This window comes from Vanellus vanellus (assembly GCF_965231255.1).
Source record: "Vanellus vanellus genome assembly, chromosome: 2".
NCBI classification, from domain to species: domain Eukaryota; kingdom Metazoa; phylum Chordata; class Aves; order Charadriiformes; family Charadriidae; genus Vanellus; species Vanellus vanellus.
Window position 1 is genome coordinate 129,527,146 of NC_138906.1, and position 22,997 is coordinate 129,550,142.

The 22,997-nt window shown below is 39.6% G+C and overlaps 2 protein-coding genes across 2 annotated transcripts in view; one reads left to right on the plus strand and one right to left on the minus strand.

Moving 5' to 3' along the window:
* The window catches only part of CHD7 (chromodomain helicase DNA binding protein 7), a gene marked incomplete at its 5' end in the record, with an annotated part of 588,463 nt that overhangs the window by 358,658 nt on the left and 206,808 nt on the right, over window positions 1-22,997 (plus strand). The window lies entirely within an intron of this gene.
* The window catches only part of CA8 (carbonic anhydrase 8), a 57,457-nt gene that overhangs the window by 20,054 nt on the left and 14,406 nt on the right, over window positions 1-22,997 (minus strand). The window contains exons 4-7 of the mRNA XM_082499697.1: window positions 12,839-12,934; window positions 10,326-10,388; window positions 9,088-9,136; window positions 6,282-6,394 (exon numbers count right to left, since the gene is read on the minus strand). Coding sequence (XP_082355823.1) covers window positions 6,282-6,394; window positions 9,088-9,136; window positions 10,326-10,388; window positions 12,839-12,934 — 321 coding nt within the window. The remainder of the gene's footprint in view (window positions 1-6,281; window positions 6,395-9,087; window positions 9,137-10,325; window positions 10,389-12,838; window positions 12,935-22,997) is intronic.

Here is a 22,997-nt window from a genome sequence, read left to right on the forward strand (position 1 = left end):
AATTGGTACAGACTTATTTACTTGATTTAGAGGCTAGCTCTGCTCTGCTTTATTTTCCTCAAGAAACAGCGTGCTTAGAAATCAACACTCAGCTTCTTGCAGCTGAGATATAAAGCAACAGCTTAGACTCAAAAGATGAAAAGCAGAATGAACTGTAAAACTCCTTGAAGGTGCTTTTAGAGGCAGAACGCTGTTTTGGAAGATTTGTTTGTTTGTTTGTTTGTTTTAAGCAAACTGAAAACAAGCCCACTACAGGCTTGGAACTGAGAAAGTCTTCAGGAGTCAAGTGCTGGTAAATCACTGAATGGGTTTTGTAAAGTTACCCTCTTTCACCATCTAAATCAACTCTAGAAAGTCTGAAATAATTGTAGTTTAGGAAGGAGCATTTTACAAGAACGTGGCATTTGTTTGATCTTTTGAGAATGAGAGACTTCAAACAAACACAGATGAAGAAGAGGGAAGAGCAGGCTCTCTGCAAAGCTGGCATTTGCAAGCTGTCTCCTACTGTAACTACAAATGCTCTGCCCCAGTCCCCACAGCAAAATCTTTCTCCAGAAAGTACTTCTCACAAAGCAACTTCCAGTTTCTTCAGTCAGGAAAGCAGGAGTGACCCGATTCCCCTGCCTGCTGTTTAGTCTTCAGGGAAGTCAAGAATTGCAACCCTGGTCCAAGGGGGAATTGCTTCTGAGATCACCAGCCTCCTTGTTTAGTCCTTCATATCATGGTTCAGACCCCCGTGACAGAGACCCTCTTTACACATGGTCTGCCTCACTCTTGAAAAGTGGTTCTGTTAGAAAAGGACACTAGCTGTGCTGACACTACTTTCCCTATTAAATTTCCACACGATAAGGCAGTACATGTGCCCTATTCACCCTGCTTCATCTCATATGGAACCACTTACTATCTCCTCCCAACCCCTCACAAGTCAATGCTGTGAAGTACACCCTGTTGGACTGAAATAAGGTATCTTAGAGGCACACTGCTAAGCACCCTTGGATATTCACATACTTTCAACAGGAATAGCCATTTATAAAAGTTTTTCTCATGCCCAGAAGACATTAAGGATGACCTAGGCCTGTTCATGCTGAAATTCAGGATCAAATTTTAACCAGTGAAGGGGTAAATCCGCAATGTTAACAAGTCACATTTCCACTGAGTCAAAGCATTTAGTTTGTTTTGTAGAATTTTACGAGAATGTTTTTACCACTTCCCTGTATTCAGATCCTGAACACTGCTTTCTTCTGTTTCACTTAACATATTTGCTGAAGAGTAGAACATGCATGTTTTCTCTACAAACATTTCTTCTGTATGAGGAAACTTTTCTTCTGTATGAGGAACAGAAGCATTATCCTTCTGACTGAAAATTTCACATGCCTCACATGATACCTTCCAAGAACACAGACCCGCTTCCCAGGGAACAGAACACCATGAACCTCTCAGAGTGCTTTATTTCACGGACTACATTAATTTTGCACAATTCCCACTCCAGCTCCATATGCTTCTTACTATTTCTGTCCTTTAGAAGGTCTTGATTTTGAATAAGGTAGACAAAAGGATTAGAGACCTCTCCATTCAATACAAAACCAGTTAATTTTGACAATGAGTACAGCAGAAAAACCGCTCCTGCCCCACCATTGTTTAAAATCCCTACTCTAAGTGGCTTAGACTGTACTTGTTCTGGGCTTCAGTGAACCACAAAGCACATTATTCACAAATGTCCGATTTTTTAAAAAATATAGTGGAGAGAAGCATGAGCAAGCCTTTCAGTTATCTCCTGCTCTTTACCAGCCTAATTTTAATCCCTTACCAGGGATTTTTCTATTTTCTCTCGTTGCATTTCAGCAGTGTACACACATGGGCAATGTGTTTCACAAAAGCAGTCAACACAGTTCTTTCTGGGCTGTGTATTTCAACATAAGACAAGTGAGGATGATAAAAACCACAAAAGGATGGCAGGAATATGCAAAAAAGAGCACTGGTGGTGCAACTTTCCAGATAAGCTCCTTTCCACTGAGGTCAGTAATAAAACTCCAAGAACCAGATTTGCAAAGCCCTTATTCTCCAGGGGAGAAGAGTCGTCGGCCCACTTTACCCAGACCTCACAGAACCACCTGTGAAGGAAATGGCACTCTGATGGAAGTGAAGCCTTGTATCAATTACTTGCTGCGAGGAAACAGCACTGGACTCCAGAAAAGCACATCCTGATGCTGCGGTCCTGGCTTGCTCTTTTGCCATTCATATAACCAACACACTCAGATCCCAGCTGCTGAAGTGAGGTGCATATGGAGATTAATCTCTTTTCACTTAAAAACTGACTCAGATCGGTTGCGAAACAACTCATCAGTTGAACTTTAATATCTATAAATGTCTTCAGGAGAAACAGAAAAAGGTTCTCTACTTTGCAATGGTCAGCCTATTAGGCCTATGCCAAAATAGTTACTACTCCATTGTTTCAAAATAAGCACATGATAATATATAGATGTGACTATGAACTAGAATTGCAGTTTTATTCATTTTTTCCCCTTATGACCCACAGTTTGTTAACCTAATCAATATTGCTACTTTAATTACAGCAAATGAGAATGTGAATGAGTATCTTGTCTCCAATATATTAACTAGCTTCATCGGAGGAAGGCAATAAAACCTATTCCACAGCAGACTATGTCATTCTTTATTGTTACTTGTTATTGACACTCAGAAGTTGATTATTTTATGGCCTGACAAATGACAATAGAAATCCCTGAATTTGTCTCTTACCAGCTATGACCATAGATGCTACTAGTATTTATATAAATCGCTTGAAGTTTCATAAGCTGTGTTCATTAGTATCCCACAGAAGAAAGTTCTACAAGTGAATGACACTTAATAATATATTTATTATTATATATAATGACACAAAATAATATATTTAAATTCATTAGCAATGCATTTGCACTGATATCTATGCTTTAATACAACAGTAGGCTTAATAAAATTAAATGTCGTTACCTTCCATGGATGATTCAGAATGGTATATGCTAAACTACATCCTCTTATTTTCCATAGACAAAAGCCCTTGCATTTCTAATCTATCCTCATGCCCACACGCACAAAAGAGGCCAGATACTTAATTGCAGCCAAAACGCTAATTAAAAGTGGATGTCTAGGCTATAGCAAAATAAGCTAGCACTCCCAAAATCTTATTTTGGGCATCCTGGAGAACTCTCAGTCCCTTTTTAATACAGAATCCCTCTCACTTATTTGTCCCCATATTTATTTTCAATTGACATCTGAAAGCAGCTACTGATGCAAGCAAAATTTTTATCCCACCTTGGCAAAAATCCTTCATCTTCTTAGTAAGTCCTTTCTGCGCAACCTTGACTTTAATGCTGCTGCACTCATAACTTGCAGTGAGGATTTTTTTTCTAATTAATGCTGATCTAGGATAAGTACATGGATCATCTTGGCGTAAGTCCACTCCAACCTCTCACTCTGCTCCAATGCCACATCTCACCTGCATACTGTGTCTGTGGCAGGAAAAAGCATCATCACCCAAGCCCTTCCATGACTTGTGAGCCCTTCATCACTGCAGTGTTCTTGTTGGATTTGGTTTATACCAATCAAAGTAATGCAGCAACACAAACTAGCGACCCATCACCTAAAGAAGGCCATGGTTATAAATCACACTCTTTTCCCCAGGCACTACAGGAATACCTCTGGTTAAAGAGTGGTATTCAGAATGTGCTTAGTAATTAAATCAAGAAGGTAACGCTGAATCATAGAATCATCTGGGTTGGAAGGGACCTTTAAGATCATTGAGTCCAACCATCAACCTAACACTGCCAAAACCACCGCTAAACAATGTCCCTAGCACCACGTCTACACATCTTTTAAATACTTCCAGGGATGGTGATTCAACCACTTCCCTGGGCAGCCTGTTTCAAAGTTTGATAACCCTTTCTGTGAAGAAACTTTTCCTAATATCCATTCTAAAACTCCCCTGGAGCAACTTGAGGCCATTTCCTCTTGTCCTATCGCTTGTTACTTGGGAGAAGAGACTAATCCCCACCTCACTACAACCTCCTTTCACGTAGTTGTAGACAGCAATAAGGTCTCCCCTCAGCCTTCTTTTCTCCAGGTTAAACAACCCCAGTTCCCTCAGCCAGTCCTCATAAGACTTGTCCTCCAGACCTCCCACCAGCTTCGTTGTCCTTCTCTGGATGCACTCCAGCACCTCAATGTCTTTCTTGTAGTGAGGGGCTCAAAACTGAACACAGTATTTGAGCTGCGGCCTCACCAGTGCAGTGGGACGATCACCTCCCTAGTCCTGCTCACCACACAATTTCTGATACAAGCCAGGATGTCATTGGCCTTCTTGGCCACCTGGGCACACTGCTGGCTCATATTCAGCCGGCTGTCGACCAACACCCCCAGGTTCTTTTCCGCCAGGCAGCTTTCCAGCCTCTCTTCCCCTGTCCTGTAGCGCTGCATGGGGTTGTTGTGACCCAAGTGCAGGACCCGGCACTTGGCCTTGTTGAACCTCATACCATTGGCCTTGGCACATCGATCCAACCTGTCCAGATCCCTCTGTAGAGCCTTCCTACCCCTCAAGCACATCAACACTCCCACCCAACTTGGTGTCGTCTGCAAACTTACTGAGGGTGCTCTCAATCCCCTCATCCAGGTCATTGGTAAAGACATTAAACAGAACCAGCTCCATTACTGGGCCCTGGGGGTCACCACTTGTGAACAGCCACCAACTGGATTTAACTCCATTCACCACCACTCTTTGGGCCCAGCCAGCCAGTTTTTCACTCAGCGAAGCATACGCCCATCCAAGCCATCATCATGTGGTTTTATACCAGTGGCCCAATATTCTCTTCTGAAGACTTATCCCCGTCTCACCATGTTCCAACATCTTGTTTTCTTGTGCTATATGAGCACAAAATAATATTAACTTAAGTTGCATTTCTCTGCTTAATTCCTCTTTCATTCAACCCCCCACCACCTCCCACCACACATGGGTGGCTTGAACTGTGCCCTACTCTGTGCATTGTCAGGATTAAAAGGGAATAGAGAGAACAGAATCAGCAAGTAGTATGAAATAAAATACCATACAATGTCTCAGTGTTATAGGTATGGTCTTTATACTTCTGATTATATCCTCTTATTTATCCATATCATACCTGGAGAATTAGCTACCAAGTTACAAAATGCACTCTGTCTTTAAAAGTTATTCTGAATCTAATAATGACAAGAGAGTTCTGTTTCCATTTACTCAATAGTAAGCAGCCATAGGACTGACCCTTTCATAAACAAATAAATATCACATTCATAATGGGGTACATTTAAGTTGCAGCTACCGTAAAAATAAGTTTACTGGGAGCTATTGCTTTTATCCTATGATTAGAACTAGAATTCAGTTTTTCATATGAAAAGAAACACTGCCAATTTCAAATTGTTAAAATTGTTTAAATATTATGCTGGGGTTACTAGCACAATTTTAGATTATTAAAGATGAAATAATTTAAATCTGAATTTATCACCTTTTATTCTTTTTTCCTTTCTGTGTGCACATGCTTCAGAGCAGGCAATGAAAATTAACGCATTCAGCTTCAGGGATTCTAGACATTTTCACTTAAATTAAGCCCATATTCCTCCAGCTGGGACTCACAGACTGGGGGAAAATATTCATGAGGAGTTTTCATTGTTTTTACTGGGATTAGTTATAGACAGGTTTGAAATATTTTCTATAGAAAGTCTCACATTACTGTCAGATATAATTTTTAAAAAAACACTTTAAAATACATACATGGGAAATCAAATTTAAATAGGTAGTTTCTATTTGACATTTATTATAAAACAGAATTAAAAAAGAGCAAGATAAGTTAAATATAGTTCAATGCAATATAGCTAGCCTGTACTATGTTAACATTTTTCATTCTCCAGCACATAGTGTCTCTCTGTGCTTTTTTGTTCCTTTAACATCAAAAAGCAGTGATATTTGAAAGCTTACAATTACAAAGAATTGAATTTCTTTTGCCCATTGACTTCTTTCTTTTTCTTTCACTTAAATAAAGAATTATTTTAAATGCAGATGATAAATGATAACAAGGTTTTTCATCTCTGACCTTTGCATTGCTTTCAGTGACTCAAAAGGTTTAACCTTTACTTGAAAAGCCATGTAGTGATCTAATGGGATCTTCAAGGAGAACAGATATAATGTCCTGATATATATATTTGCACGCTATAACCTTTAGCTCATAACCATATTCCAAGGTCACTTTCAGCACAGCTGTTACCTGCACTTGGGACACAGTCAAAGGATAGCGAAATAATATCCAGGTGACACCTTCACTGCAGGGTGGAATGGTTAGAGAGCCCTCATACACCCAGTAGTCACGCAGAAGAGGATCTGAAATGAAAAGAAATGTGGAATTTTAATGACATTAAGGAAGATAATTCTGCTTTTCAATTACGACAGCTTATGATAGCCAGGGGCTTGCTCATATGATAAAGTTAGTATGCAGTGAGCTAAGGTGTGAATTTATAACCTGCCAAGCACTGTCCACTGCTTTCTCATGTGAATGTACATGAGCTTGTGGTCATTATATTACAGTAATTTCCCCTTGCAGATGAGTATTTTAAAGATGAAAATGCCACTTTATAGATGTGAAAAATAACATGTGCACAACTCCTTAAACACAGCAAATAAATAGTATGGTGGGAAAGAACTCCTGTCAGTGTCAAAAGCTACGAGAAACATCCCATTTTGAAGGCAGAATAGCTGTAGCGATCAGATTTTAACTGACTTCTACATTTAGGATATGTCTCAGGGGTGAATTTATTTTATTTTTTTGAAAAATTCAGTGAAAACAGCTGAAGCCAAACTTTTCAGTTCACAATTCCAGTGACATATTTTTTGAGATGCACTGGTGCCTCCTAGCCTTAGAAAAGTGAGTTGAATTTCACAGGGGAAAAAATCTAGGTCTATTCAAGAATAAACTTATTTTAATACGTTTATAAACTTATTAATAGGTTTATAAATAACTGTTCAAATAAACAGCCGTCTCTCAAGAAAATGTACAATGGTTTCTCCAAACAGAGTTTTAACTCTACATACAACACATTTGATTTTAATTGTTTTAATTTTAATTCCTCAAAGATTCCAGTCACACCACACTTTGTAAGTGAGGCTACACAGAGCTTTCCTTTGCTGCTGTAGGACATACTCACAAATAACTCCCTGACACAGTTTAAGAAGTACAGAGAGGAAACTGCCTGACTGTAGAAGAGGGGACAAGAAACAAACCTACAAAGGAACTGGAGACAACAGCTGGTTAATCATGGTATGGAGAGCTACAGGGAAGGTTGTGACTAGCTTGACAAGGACAGAATGGGAGACTGGAAACAAATAAACCTACTTGGTTGACCTAACCAAGCTGTTACTGCCATTTCACTACTAGCTAAGAGGAGTATCAGTAGAATTAAATCTTGTTAATGAAGCCTGTGATTGTCAGTGAATGGATTTTGTTTTGTTGGTGTAATTTTCTTTCTCAGTTAGGGAATTACATAGCAAATCCATTGAAAACAAGTTGCATGATCAAACACTCAAAAGTTAAGAACTGCAAGAATTAATTCAGCCCATCCTGTGCATGCATTGTGACACTATCTTGTTACATGATCACGTATGTTTTTTCTAGAGAACCTTTCATCATTTACTTGTAAAGACGGATGACTTTCTTTTGAAAAACATCTACTAACATTTGGCTTTCTCAGTACAATATGTGGTCCTTGGTCTTCTTTTTGCCATGCTATTCAAATCCTGCTTGTTAGGGTGACCACATTTTCTAATTTTTCCTATTTCTAATGCACTCAATTTTTCAGTGTCTGAGTGCTTCACAAACATGAATTAATTTATCCTTCCAACACCCCAGAGTGGTGAGGAAGGACAGATTACCCCCACACTTTAAAGCTGGGGAACTGAGGCACAGAGAATTTAAGGTCAAATGCACCTATTCATTTGAGGTGTTCAATATGAGATGCTGAGAACCTGATTTCTCAGAGTAGTTAACTTTCTATAGCACTTAATGCAGTCAGAGCACTGCTCCCATTGACTTCAGTTGGAGGTGTAAGCACTCAGCACTTCTGCAAATCAGACCCCATGATCTCAAGTCGGGCACCTAGAAAATGAGGAACACATAGTTAGAGATGACTTATGAAAATTTTGGTTTATGTGACTTGATCAGCATCAAACAGGAACTGTGAGGCAGGGTTCCTGTAAAAAATAACTTACGGTCACGCAATTAAAAGATATTTTGTAACACATATGCATGAAGGGGCACAGGCAGCCTTAATTCCTGCAATTCCTAGTTGCTGAGCACTTGACTTTGCAACCTAAATAATGTTATTTTGATACAATTAATATAGTTTAATGTAGGCTTGGATTACTCTGGAAAAGTAAAGATCTTACCACTATGACACAGAATTTAGCTCAGAAGAATTCCTTGCAGAAACGCTCGTTTTGTAGAAATGCATTTTTTAAAAAGTCACATTGTTTTTCAAGACAAGGTAGAGGAAATGGTTGTTTCTTACTATTACTCTTTAACTTTTAGCTATATGAATTTGAATTTGCCTCCCATTGTCACTACCCTTTGTATGCTATACAACTGTCATTGCATTTTGACATTGTCTTTTGATGTTGTGAACAAGCTACCTTGGTAAGTGGATAACCTTCTGCTTTCTTGAGTGAAAACAGGCCTCTGTTTAAGAAATACCAGCTTCCTACTTTATGTTGTAGTAATGGAAGCACTACACATAGCTCCCTACCTAGGTGGGACGATAAATCATCAAGAAAGTTAGCCATAGCGTTGCCAGAAGTACATGGACTACAGTATCACATCCCACTCATACGATGCAAGTGTAGATTTATCATAAATTCCAAAGGGACTTCATCCCTGTCCCTGTGAGCACCACTAAGTGCAAAATGCATTACATTATGGGACACACTCTCAGGCCTGCAATTAGGCTATGCTTTAGATTAAGATTGTCTCAGCCTCTGCAATTAGCTAGTAATCCACACACACAAAAGTAAGCAAAGGCACCTACCTGGCAATAAAGAGTTGGGATTAAAACAGGGTATTGTTTTGGACTTTCCCTGAAAAAATGAATACAAATCAATCTCATGTCTAGTTTCTTATGAAAATGATAATGAATGGAGAGGTAAAACACACTGTGTGTTCTTATAACATTAAGCCTTGAACGCCTGTGCAAAGCAACCTCATTAATAGCCCCCATTTAATCATCATTGCATTTGTCCTTGCAGCTACACAAACACAGTTTTTTATTCTATTTTAAATTGTACTTCTAAGGTTATCTCAGCAATTTGTTAACTTTCTGCCTTTAGTACCTGGGCTTCTTCCAGGTCCCAGCCTTGAAATTCTCTACATGAAATTCAGGGGGTCCATACAAAATGAGTTTAAAAAACAAGGGCCAAAGTGAGCTTTTCCTTCATTGACATGAATAACACTTAATAAAATAAAGCTGGTTCCAAATACATAATGTAAGAAAATATTACGTATGCCAAAAGTATGTTTGATGCTGACCCTCTCTGAAATTCATTAGTATAACACACTCACAATAACCAGGCCTTTCATGACCTTCCTCTACTTGGCTGTCCTTTCAGTAATGAAACTACAGAGTTCTACACGCTATTGTTTTCATTGACACCTTCATAAACAATGAGTTTGTATTATTAAACATCATAACTGAAGTTTACCTATATGGTATATTTGACTAAAAGAAGATTTTCAATTCCCTTCTAATAACAGCTCAACGTTCTGGAGAGCACTCATATCTCCTCAGTCCTGCTAAACTTGTTATCTGTCCTTCAGGATCCCCACACATAATCCACCTGACAAGACGGCATTGTGTTTTTGCTGATTTCCCACTGCAAGTTAATATAGGTACTCAGTGCATCTATTCCTTTTCTCTACAAATTAAAACCAGATAAGTTTGGAGATACTGCTGCTGGTGTTCACTAAGCATATTGCAGCACTTGCATTCACACTGACTCCATGATAATCACTGAAAAGGTAGTATTTGCAATCAGTTACTGGCATAGGAGATCAAGCTTTCTGGCCACCAGCAAAGGAAGTAACTACAGAGACTGTACATTATCTGAATACTGCAAAATGCTGAGGTTCTAATACAGGCCACCAAATAATGGCGTTCACACATGGTTTTACTACAGGCACATCTGAAACCCTTTTCTTGGCTTCGTATAGACCCTTGGCTCACTTTCTCTCTGGTCAGTGAAGGAAGCACTTCTTCAGACAATGCCTTACCTTGTACTGGATGTCCTGCAGAATTTCAGTTACAGCCTTTAGGCCTACATGCTCTTTTCCTATCTGAAATACAGCAAGCAAAGATGAGTTTCAGTATTTTGCTGTTTCAGAAACTGTGAGGCAAGAGAGAGGTCAACCAGAACAGTAAGTTCTGTAGTTGTTTTTAGTTAAGCTACACAACCTTGTGTTAACCAAATACACTGATACATAGCAACTCCCAACGATTAAATCACTATAAAGCCACCAGTCAAAAGTAAACGACGTGTAACTAACTTTAAAGTAGAGACAGAAACTCACAGAACAAGAGAAAGAGTCACAGTTAAGTCTGGTAAGTTTTTACTAACCCTGTTTTGCAGCATATACTGCATGCGGAGTCAAAATCATGCAGCATTATGGCATATAAATGCCAAGGATACAGTTTGTCCTTACCAGTTTTTGTCAGAAAAGTACACAGAAAGGAACAGAGTGAACAAGCACGACAGACACTTTTTGAATTTGTTTCCACAGCGTTGCAAATCTGGCCCAAGGTGTCTCTGAAGCTCGGAGGAGTTTTTTTCCTGCCTGCAGAGCGCAGAATGGCAGATCCCCTCCCTCACAGCATCTCTGGGATCCTGCTGGTGAAAGCTGGGGCCCTGACAGCCTGCCGCACTGCCTTTACTGAACGCCTTTAAGGCACAGAAGATGGAGCTTTCAAAAGAAACCCATTGTTTAAATAAGAGACTCTTATTTTCTATGAGTGTTGTTCACTCTACACACTGATTTCAGCTGCTTCTGATCCAAATCACCCATTCTAGGACCCTAGCTTTTACCTTCCCAACATTGTCAAAATAGCAAGAGTCAGAACGGCCTTCCACTTGATTTCTTTGCCAACATGCACATATATGAGGTGAGGCATGAAGCAGGAATGAGTGAGAATAGGAGAGCCAGACCCTGAAAAATTTGTTTGCTTTTTGTTTCTCTTGGAACAGAATGGCACAGTAGTCACTGGAAGGAAACAACTGAATGTCAACAAAAGGTACCTTGTTATTTCTAGGAATTTAAGAGGATTTGGGTTTTTTTTCCAGAATGGGATTTCAATTTAAAACCTTTGAAATGCGTAAAAGATACTGAAATCACTTCAAAGACACTGTTTCTAAATTAATAATCACCAAGGGCTGTCACTTAAATCGGTGAAAATATTTTCACTGACCTTAAAATGATGTATTTGAGAACTGTGGTGCAAAACTATTATATTTCCATGCCTTTAATAGGAAAAAATATTCACCAAATTTATTCTCCCTGTTCCTTTAATAAACAGCATAAATACTCTTTTTTCTTGGTCAATTGTAATTATATGATGTCTTCCTTGGCTAATGAAAAAGCCCTTTGGAACTCTGATGAAAGTGAGAGACCAGAAATGGAAAATGTATCATTGAAGTTTCAGATTTGTTTAAGAACTTATATATAACTTTCTAACTAACTTGAACGTTACCTCTGCTGGAATTAGAAGGTGACTTACATAAGCAATTATCACACGGCCCTCTAGGATACAAAACTGAAGACTTTCTAACTTCCATTTTTAGCAGTTCTATCTGAGTGTTGGAGCTGTAACCAATGTACCTTTAAATTCACACAGAGGTAAAGCTCAAAGGCACTTATAAACTCGTTATGAAGTATGACAAATTAATAATATCACTGTGAAAGAAAATTCATTTGATCTAAGCACAAACTTTAAACCTCTTCCTCCAAACGCACTTAAATAAAACAGTTTGCCATTTCTCATGAGGAGGATGGGAATCTAGTGTTTGAGGACTAACACTGCAAGTCTTCTTTATGGGGTGGCAGCCCTTGAAAAACCTTCAACAGCAATTAGATTATGGGGCTAACTTCCCAGCTTGCATTACACCTTCTCCCCAGCAATCTGTAAGCCTCCTCATCGCAGTCTTTCCTGCGGGTCTGTGGCAAGACTCGTTCTACTCTCAGTCTGGAGTCTCTGAAGAAGTAGTATGACCCCACCTCATATTTCTCCTGTGTGAAGAAACATGCTTGTCCCCGTGTTTAGAAAAGCACGATCCTACTACCAGTTTTTGTCTGTGCCTATGGGTTACTAGGGTTTTTTTTATTCTCTCCTCCTCTCCTCTGTATATTTCCTTGACCCCTGAACAGCAGGCCTGGCCAGGAATGGAGAAAAACACATTACAGTGGTAGTGAAGCACCTCTACCTCCTGACAGCCCTCATTCTGCCTTCAGAGGAATGGAGAGTGGACATCCGCTTATAGGCAGAGTCACAGAGAGGGATGGGTGACTACATATTATCCCTTCTAACTAACGTACTTTCAATATCCTGTTTAAACAAGAATTACTTATTTTGCACATACACAGAAGACATGACTGAGAAGTATCTTTTGAATAGAACACCAGCAGTCATACATTGTTTTATTTTATGAAATTCTTAAAAATGAAAGAAAACAGAAAGGAATGCATTTTCCTCAGACAAATGATAGTGCATGACAAGTGTAATACAGGAAACTTACCTGCACAAACAAAGCAATAATAGCTATGCCGTGCTTCTTCCCTACTGCCTCATCAATGCTGCTGTACAGTGTGGAGTTCCAGTGCATTAGATGAAGCTAAAACAAAGCAGTGCAAATAGACCAATAGAGAAATATGTTTTTTAATAAGAAAAATACCAGCAGTTAATGTCAATTAACAAAGCCTCAGTATGTGTGTGTGCATGCGTCAATATACATATGTGCATGTATATATAAGTTGATTCCTATTATAAACATCAGGAATCCCAAGAAAAGAAAAGGTCAGCTGCAGAATAAGTGATGTATAGCCAGTTACCAAATATCTACAACAAAGGTGTGAATAACTATGCTTATGCTGCTAATGATGATTTAACAACTCCCTCACTTCGAATACAGAAATAACGTCAGCTAGTGAAACCCACCAGTGTTGCCTCTTAGCCAGACAGCTCTCTTCCAAGGCAGGAGTATGATTATGGACATAGGCTATTCAAACACACGTTTGACTGACTGACTGTTCTATCTTAATGTCACTTGTCTTGCATATCACCTCCCAAGATGAGTCACTCGAATGTCGGTAGTAATAGGAGAAGTGATTTCAGGAAAGGTTAAACACAGAGAAACTCAAGCAGAGAGAAATGGCCGGAGGACCACCTTAGGGCAGCAGTGAAAGGGATGCTAAAAAGTAAAATATGAGCCCTCGAGTGCCCTCTTCCACAAGGTAGCAGGGCCTGTAGGAGTTAACTCATGAATGCATGTCAGGAAGCAGACACCGGATGGTAAACACTAAGTCTGTTCTGGTGAGGTGTCACAGCATGATTTGGGAAGCAGTGTTTGAAAGAAGTGGTGGAAGACAGACTAGCAGGCGGTTGGAAAGGGAGGAGGGGAAGGAGGGGGTGCTGGGAGGGGAGATGGGGGGAAGAGGGGAAAACAAAAAGTGCTGGAAAACAGACTGGCAGTTGGAAATAGAGAAAGCAAGAGAGAGGGAGGGACGGACGGAAGGAAGGAGAGAAGAAAGGAAGGGTTGAAGGAAGTATGGAAAGGAAGGAGGGAAGGAGGAAGGGAGGAAGAGAGGAAGGCAGGAAGGAAGAACAGAAGGAAAGAAGAAAGGAAGGAAGGAAGGGAGGAAGGAAGAACGGAAGGAAAGAATGAAGGAAGAAAGGGAGGGAGGGAGGGAGGGAGGGAAGGAGGGAGAAAGGGACAGCACTACCTACTGAGAGGTAATATGCATTTCAAACATGAGTTTTTCCAGCACTAATGCTAAAATGTAATCTCTGTGGCTGGGTCTGATAACATTGTTGAGCTTCAACATCCTAAGCACAGCTGCTTTGAAGTTTATCTGCCAACAACTTTTGCACATTCCACATAGATAAAACAGATAAAAAAATACAAACTCTTAGATTTAATTCCCGTTGTAAAATCGTGATCAATGTTTTGCTCAGCCATGTGTCTAAGAAATTAAAATGTCACCCTGTTATCTAACATTGTTACCATCTTCAGCCAAATTAGTTTTGAAAACAGATAGTGTCTTTCTATTTTGTGTTTTATTTCTGCACAGTAGCAGCCTCTGTGAAATGCTTATTGCCCCTTAGACAACAGGAGTTCACACAGGTATCTCAGCATTTCAGAAGACCAGTTCCTTAAGCAATCACTCTCCCCTTATTTAATCTCTGATGAGAATTTTCGGCACATCTCTTGATGATTGTCATTTCAAAAGTCAATATAAAATTTTAAATGAACATATTGTAAATCAAATTAAATTCCAAATTATCATACAAATAATTCTATTCATGCTGATCAAAGGCATCTTCTGTGCTAAAACCATGAAACCTTTTTCTTAAAAAACATAATAATTCATTTGCACATGAGAACACTAATACAAATGTACTTGCCCATGGCTACAAAACTTCTAGACACACAAATGCTCCCTGTTAGAACTAAGCTATCTCACTATCGCCGATAAATTTACTCAGTGCCGTGTATTTTATCATCTATAAAAAGCTTTGTTACACATATTTTCGCCTTTGGCTTTTAAAGTAACAAAACCACAGGATCAAACAATGAGATTTCAGTCTCCAGCACCCCTTTAGCAGACACGGAACTACCACCACCCAAGAAGATAAATAAAGCATTTCATTTTCCCAGATGAGCCTGGCGTTTGCCTCAGCTATCCACTAGAGGGGGCTCAGGGTCCCACGAGCCTCACCAAAATCCCGACGTTCAGAAGGAAAGGCGAAAAGAATGAGGTTGGGGTGACTGCAGTCGGAATGGCAATGTCCTTGGTGTGGCGAGAACTGCGCTGCATGGCACCGCGACTCGGTTGGTTGGAAATGTCAAAGCAAGCTTGTCCTTTGGTGGCTGGAACAATAGCGCCGAGGGCGATCGCCAAATGTAAAGAGACCATGACTTTGACTGTGTCAACAGACGGGTCTTGGCTAAAGCTGCCGTGGCATTCAGCAGCGTGTTACGCTCCTTTGGAGGTGAAGTCTATAATCTGATATTTGTCTGCATTCTGACAACAGTGGGTTGTTTTTTTTTCTGAAGATTTGACAGGAAAATGCTGAGCCTCAGCATGAGGAAAACGAGTAAGCACTTCAGACCACACCAGCAATGATTCCAGTTTATCCAGAAACAGGTTGTTGTCCTGTCTTAGGCAGCAGACTCATCAAGGCAGAGACTTCCACATGATAAGGCTATATATCAGCTAGAAAAATGACACCAAAGTCTCTGTGTAATGCTATGAAATATTAAGAGGTCTAGAATTAGTCTCTGCAGCAGCATACGATGTTCTACAAAACACACTTAGATGTTGCATGGAAGGGGACCACAGTGCAAAACGCCCTGCAGCTGGAACTGCTTTCCAAGGAACATATCTACTGGCCAGCACCTCTTCCCACATCTCCCGTGGATATGGGGAGAGTGAGTTAAGTATTAGCTACCCATTTTAAAAGTATCTTTAGGTCTTTGCAACCCCTCCAGGCCTCCTTCCTTTCCACTAGCTCAACAGAGGTCAGGATGGTCTACCATAAAAAAAGAAACATAACACAATATACTTAAGGCTAATGTAGACACGCTTTGACTAGGTTCAGGTTTAGTAATCAACATTACTGAAGGTACTGAAATGGGCACTCAGCACTTTCTGGTCCAAAGGTTTCTGTAACTTTGATGTTCTGCTCAAGGATGCTTTAAATACACAGCAGGCTCCTTGGAACAAGAATCATCTTTTTGTACTGTAAAGCTCAAGGTAGAACAGACTTCTGAGCTGTATTTAAGATGCTACTGTGTGACTTCTTTAGAGGTGGCGACAATTACGGTAGATTAGTAATCTATTTTTTATGCAGCAGGTTGTAAACTTGCTGTCATAAACACTATGGTGCCCAAATAGTATCAGCAGATTCATTGATGAATTAGACGAATTATGGACAAGAAGTCCAAAAACAGACACTAAAGAGAGCTGGCAGAGATATAGCCTCTAGCACTCCTAGTCCTACGGCTGTATATGACTGGCGAGCACAAGGAACAGTGGTCAGGCTCACGTCTCTTCCCTATACAGCATCGCTTCTGGACACCAATAGAGACAGAGTACTGGAGGGACTGCTCACCATATTTATTACATACCCATGTTCTGAATCAAGGTGATATTTGGAATAGCTACTCACAGAAAAGGTTCTGTCATTAGGGATTTAAAAACTGAAATTAGAAAGGCAACCTAATGGAAATAATAATTAATACTATAGTATTTTCTAACAAGAGGCCAACAGGCCTCACATCTTTTGCTCTAACTCTGATAAGCCCATGCATGCACATTTAAATAAATAAATGGATGTCAACATGCACTTAAATAAATGGAAGTTAAATCAAATGAATTGTAGGAAAAATGTAGCTCAGATGGGAACTGGGTAAATAAATGAAAAAGTAGTTCAGAACGGGAAATATTAGCAAGGAAGTAGGAAGGCCTGAGTGTCTGTAGCAAAGAGTTGCTTTCAAATCATGGTTTATCCTTTGCGTTCTTGTGGTTCTCTGGAGCTGTTCTGCCTTTTGTTTGCTCTTTTTTTATTTGTAATATGACATCAGATGAAAATATCAGATAACAGTTTAAAAAAAAAGATGGCAAAAACTCTACAAACATTACAAAATTTGAACTCTAGAGGATACAGTCCACAAACAACATGGCCTGTAACTCCAGTTAATATTTATGGGAATCAGCTGTACACAGAGGAAAGACCCCAGTGCTTTTACAAATCTTGAAACTATCAGTATAATATAATGTACATTGACAACTTCATACCCATGCATCCGTACCTTACAAGTAGCAATAGCCAGAGAGGCTTACTAGATTAACACTGTTTTGGTAACCTTCAGTTTGACGTTGATTTGAGACAGCTATATAAGAAGTGCATACTCACAAGGGGTGCCAGTCTCCAATATGAACCCAACCACGTGGGGTTTTTTAAATAATCAGTTGCAGTGTATTGTCAGCTTAATATTGTGTGGTTTTCATTCAGAGTACAAACAAGCTGCACATGTCAGTATGGCAGAGAGGCTCTGCTCAACTTGTTAGCAAATGTTTTGATACTCGGTAGTTATGATGGTTCTAGACAACCAAAATGAGTCATCTATGCTGTTATCGATTATCAGTAGCTGCCTCAGTGTGCCAGACAGTGTATTTTTACAAAATAATCACAAAGCTGTGAGAAACTCTTAGCGCTCAAAAAATACATTTTTCTCTTGGATTATAAAAAAAAAAAACAACCAACCAAACAAAAAACATTTGGAGCCTTTTAACATTCCAGCTGTAAATCAAAGAATTGTAAAAGTGACTTCCTTAAAATCAGATAAACTGAAAACTCATGAAGGCAAATGATAATAAAGTGCTGATAAAGTTGATTTGTTCTGTGAACAGCTGGAGAGACTCTCCTTCACAGGAAAGATTAAGAAATTATTCCAGGTAGCAGAGCAAACCCTGCAGAAGTGTTATTCGCTATGGAAAAAAATCTGAGAATCTTCTCAATTTTCATCCATTCCCCACTCAATCAAAAGACTACTGATACCAGTCTTAATGTCCTTGCTTAGGAAAAGCTGACACTGACATTAACAAGGGGCCTGTCTCAAATCAAGACTTTCTCAAAACTGACTAAGGGCCAGAGATTCTGGCTTTAAAATCAATAAACAAATCAAAACCTTACACTTAAATCCATTCCTTTCTCTATCACAGTAATATCTTTTGTGTCAATATGAAAAGAAAAGGCCTGTGATGGTATATTTTTACACAGAATCAGAGTCTCTGGGATGACAGATTGTGGCAGGAATCAGAGTCACTGTATATGATCTAGCACATTTATCAGTTCTGGAAGTCAGTCCTCTCAATAAAAAACAGAGTTACAGAACCACGTACATTCTTCCCTTGTCTGGGGCACTGGCTGCTCTGTGGAAATCTGCAGGGTCCTAAGCTCACTAAGAACAAAAATGATCTTTTAAACTCTGTTGCTGACCTTACTTTATTCCCAGCTCACACATAAAAACATATAACGACAGGATAATTTATGCTGCAAGTAGCCTTGAAGTTCAGTTCAACTACCTCCTTCGCCCATTCACAGCAGCACCAACTTCAAAGTTAGCTACTAATTCAAAGTCAGATCAGGTTACTCAGGGCCTTGTCCGATGTAAGGTTTGCATATTTCCAGCAATGGAGATCTCACAAGCTCTCTGAGTAATCTTTTCTGTGTTTGACTCCCTTATAGTGAAGATTTTTTTCTCCTTGTACCTAATCAGAATCTCTCTTGTAGCAACCTGTGTCCCTTGCCTGTGTCCCTTTCAGACTCGCCAGGAGTCTCTGTTCAGGAGCCCAGGCACAAATTGCCTGTGACCACCAAAGTGTCACCTCTTGATTGACTTCTGAATGATGCCTTTTTCTCAGACCATCTCAGTCATCCACCTATGCGAATGACCATGTTTCACCAAAGCTTACTTTCATCTAAGCTTACCCTATCAGCTCTTGCAATGTCAGGAAAGTTGCTACTAGCTCTTACTGCAACGTGCTGGTGTGCATCTGTCACCCAAGCACCAGACTAAACATGAGACAGGTTCATTCCTTATAGGAAAATATACTCTGAAATAAATCACAATTCATCTTTTATTATGATGTATCTGATTAATGGTAAGAGGAGAAGGACTCTGCACTTTTATATGATCTTAATGTCATAGATTTGCTATAAACCTGCACAATCTGGAATTACTTGCTACCATATAAAGGAGTCTATATACTATAACTGCTTTCTTTATGAATACTTATTACTAAACTACCAAAACCCTAATTTGCTATTAGGATCCCTATAAAACACTGTTTGATGATGTACAGTGTTTCCACAGCCTGCACCAGGTGGTTTGGGAAAAAGCACCAAGGCCACACACCATTGGAGTCAAGGGGAGACGCACCAACAGCAAAACCCCTCCTGACCTCCCCAGCACCAGAACCAGGCCTACAGGGGATTTGTGCCCAATAAAAACACCAGCACCTGAGGCAGCAGGATGCAACATGAAACACCTGCCCTGCCTGGGTGTAGGTCCTGCCTCAACCTGATTGGCAACCATATCCCATGTTGCAAGGGATGGTGATGTGGGGGATCCTTCTGTTCAACAGGCTCCTGTTTGTGCTCTACACACAGCAGAAAAATGTCATTTTTAAATAATTCCTCTTCAGATTTGCACATTAAACTACTAGAACATCAGATCGTGACACTATCGTCATGAGGCTTGCTTGAATCTATGCTGCTGTTGCAATTGCCCATTGTACTTATTCCACTCTCTACACTTTCACTCTTTACAGAGGAGCTAATTATTACAAAAGCTTCTTTCTTCAATGCATGCTGTATCATGTGTAAATTAATCTTCTGGAAAGCTTTGTTCCTTGGTCAGAACTAGGTTATACAGCTATTTCTTGTTAGCTGTGCAACTAGCAATTACAAGCTCCCAAAAAGTCTGCTTAGTCTAGTAATATTACAGGACAAGAAGGCATCTGAGAGATATGTTATTGTTCTCATACCTTCCCACTTTTATTTCAATTCATATAGGCTGTACCTCAAAAGACTAATAGTTAGGTGAATATTGCATCACCGCATCTTAACTAGAGTTGCATCTAAAACATGTTAGTTTGGAAATTTTTAGCATATCGCTTTTTGTCATATTTCTGTCAGTGCTGAGAAAAAGTGGAGCTGAACGTCTGTTTTGATTCTACATAAACACCATCTTGGGGATGAATCTGTATCCCTAAGGTAAATTAAAGCAGCTTTAGAGCTGCTCTGATAAACATTGTAGAGCTAAGAACTGTTCTCCTGGACTCACCCAAGTTTGTTAGAGATCAGTATACTCTGGTTTATTCACAATTTGCCATAAAAGCTCAGGAGGAAACAGTACAAACGAGAAACTCTGGCAACCTAACTAGGACCTGCATAAAGTCTTTTCCCTGGTTTAAGAGGGATGAAATGAAGCTGAGGATTTCAGCTAGTAATAATGGGAGGCAGCACAGCCTAGGCGTACGATAATAATGTGCAATTTCACCAACGCAAATATTGCATAAACAACATCACAGGAGGACAAAATGTGGAAAAATTGTGTCTTGCTATTATGCATGTGCACAAGAATTTATGAGTTGATACTTGACTTGGCACTGAATTGTTTCAGGAAGCAATTGACTAAGCTGCTGGCAGTGACCATAACATACAGTAATTAAGTTCCAAATCCTCACAAGGGGACCAAACCAAGGATGTGACCAGGGCACACAGCTTCAAGAAAAGTGATTAAAAAAATAGAAAGTTAGTTATTAACAGCCAGAAGGAGAGGTTTAGGAAATTAAAGTTAATGGGACTGATACACAGGCTGTTTGAAAATGAAGCAGGAGTATGTGTATGTACTCCATGACACAAAAAAAAAGAAACAAAAACCCATAAAGTAACAAAGCCTGCATGGTTAAAGATTACAGTTCAGTCAAGGTAAATACACTTCCTTTGAAAATGCAAATGCAAACAAAAGCAAATTACTAGATCATGAACTCTAGGCAAAATAAAGAGGAATATGAGAAAGTTGCCAAAGGAGTTATTAATCACTGTACCTGGTTTATGCTTGTAGACAAATTTTTCAATGCTTCTATTGTGGATAGGTGCCAAAATGCCCCTGACTTTCCAGTAGAAATTAGATATTTAAAATTTCATACATAGATCACTGTCATAAAAAATGACATAAAGGGAACTGTGTGCCTGTCTTCGAAAGCAACATTAATTTCAGCACTAAGAGAGACAAGCTGAAAGCAGCGCCAAGAAACACAGATGATGACACTGTTAGTGCTAAAAACCTCCTGATTAATATAATGTAGGAGAATGGAAAGCACAGCTTCTGCTGAACTTATGCTTGTTACAATTTATTGAAGGTGTTAAAGATCTAGCAGGTCTAGTCTGTGGGTTAACCGTCAGGCTCCAGGTATGTACAGAACAAGATGACATTCCCTGAACAAAGAAGTCTGTAATCTAAAATCAGAGAAATTAGGTGCAAACAGACCAAGTTGGAGCAGAGTACAAGGTATCCTGGAGATATTGTTTAAACAACTTGGCAGTCACAGTGTGAGAAACTATATGTCTCGGGTCAAAAGCTAAATTCACAGCTAAAACATGCAGAACAAATGCTCGACTGGGTCATCAGGGTAGTCCAGAACCCTGGCTGACTGGTGCTCTCCTCTCTGTGAACATCTTTAAAAGAGGACTGAACTGTAACATGGCTGTAAATAATATTATTTGAGTTTGATCATAAAAGGAAGGGCTGCAAAGACACCTTCCAAAATCTATTCTCTTCCCAAAAAGCCAGCCAAGCAACAGCAAATGTAGTGGCATACCTTCAGGTGTGCCACTGAAAAGGTAAGGAATAGTGGGACTACTGAATTATTTGCAGCATCTCAGGAAACACTCTCGCAATTGCTGTGGCAAATCGCTTGTGCCAAAGAAGTATCGACATTGGTAAGCACACTGAAAAAGAATAATAAAAACATTGCAACACATAATATTAACCAGGGTTCCATGTTCTCTTCGAACAGTCTAATCACATGCAGTAACTTCACTTCATGTAAAAGAACTGTTGGTCCATTGAAGAAATGAAACTAACAGCAGGAAGTACATATGTATAAGGAGAGATTCAAAAGACTACAGCGACAAACAGTAAGCTAAAAATAAGTACCATAAAAAATCCAGTTGAATGTTCTTCCTGTTCTGGAAAAAGAAGCTAAGAGGCTAAAAAAAGAGAAAATAAATTTAAACTCAAGAAAAAGGGGGAAAAACGGGTGTTGCATCCCTCTTCTAACCAGAGATGGACAAACTCTTCAGAGAAGAGCTTCATTTCCACTGTACACCAGGTTAGGAAACAGGAATGGGACGCAAGGAGGCTGACACAAAGCCAAACAGCATGGCAGTTCTCTCAGCACTCACTGGGAAGCAAGACATGGGCATAAAGCATCTTATGGTTAATGCAACTACAACGCCAATGTCTTTACTTGTCTTTGTTTCTGTGAAGCACACCAATCCACAGAAAGCTTTGCAAACCCAACCTAGACCTCTTTTGTCCAGGCCTTGAACAGAAAATGGAAATTTCTCCCCACTTGCTCACAGAGGTGGCTGACATGTGACATTAGCTTGCCTGTTTCTTAGGAAAAGCATTGGCAAAACATCAAAGGGTATAGGGGAAACTGAGAATGCTGCAATTTGTGTGTATTTATTTTTTCTTCCCATTTGAAAGCATAAACACTGCTTATTTCTACTGGCTCACAGAGAAGATAAAAGAAAATAGGAATTAATCAAAAATGAACATTTTTCCAACTGCAATAAAATTATAAAGGCTAAGAAAAGGAATTAAAAAGACCAGACACCCTTGATTCCAGATTGCTGACTTTCAGTATGAACCCAATTGGTAAGAAAATTAAAAGTTACACAGTTATTATTGTGTAATTCATAGGTCAGGCTCTTCACTGTGCTCAGTTTCTGCTCAGTGTGTGAAGCAAGGAGCACCACAGAGCACGTGACTCTTCTCTGATACCACATCTGGCCCCAGCAAACAGGGCTGAGGTGCCCTGGGTCTGCCCTTACCTGTGTTAACAGGAACAAACATACATTCAAGACGTTTTTCTTCC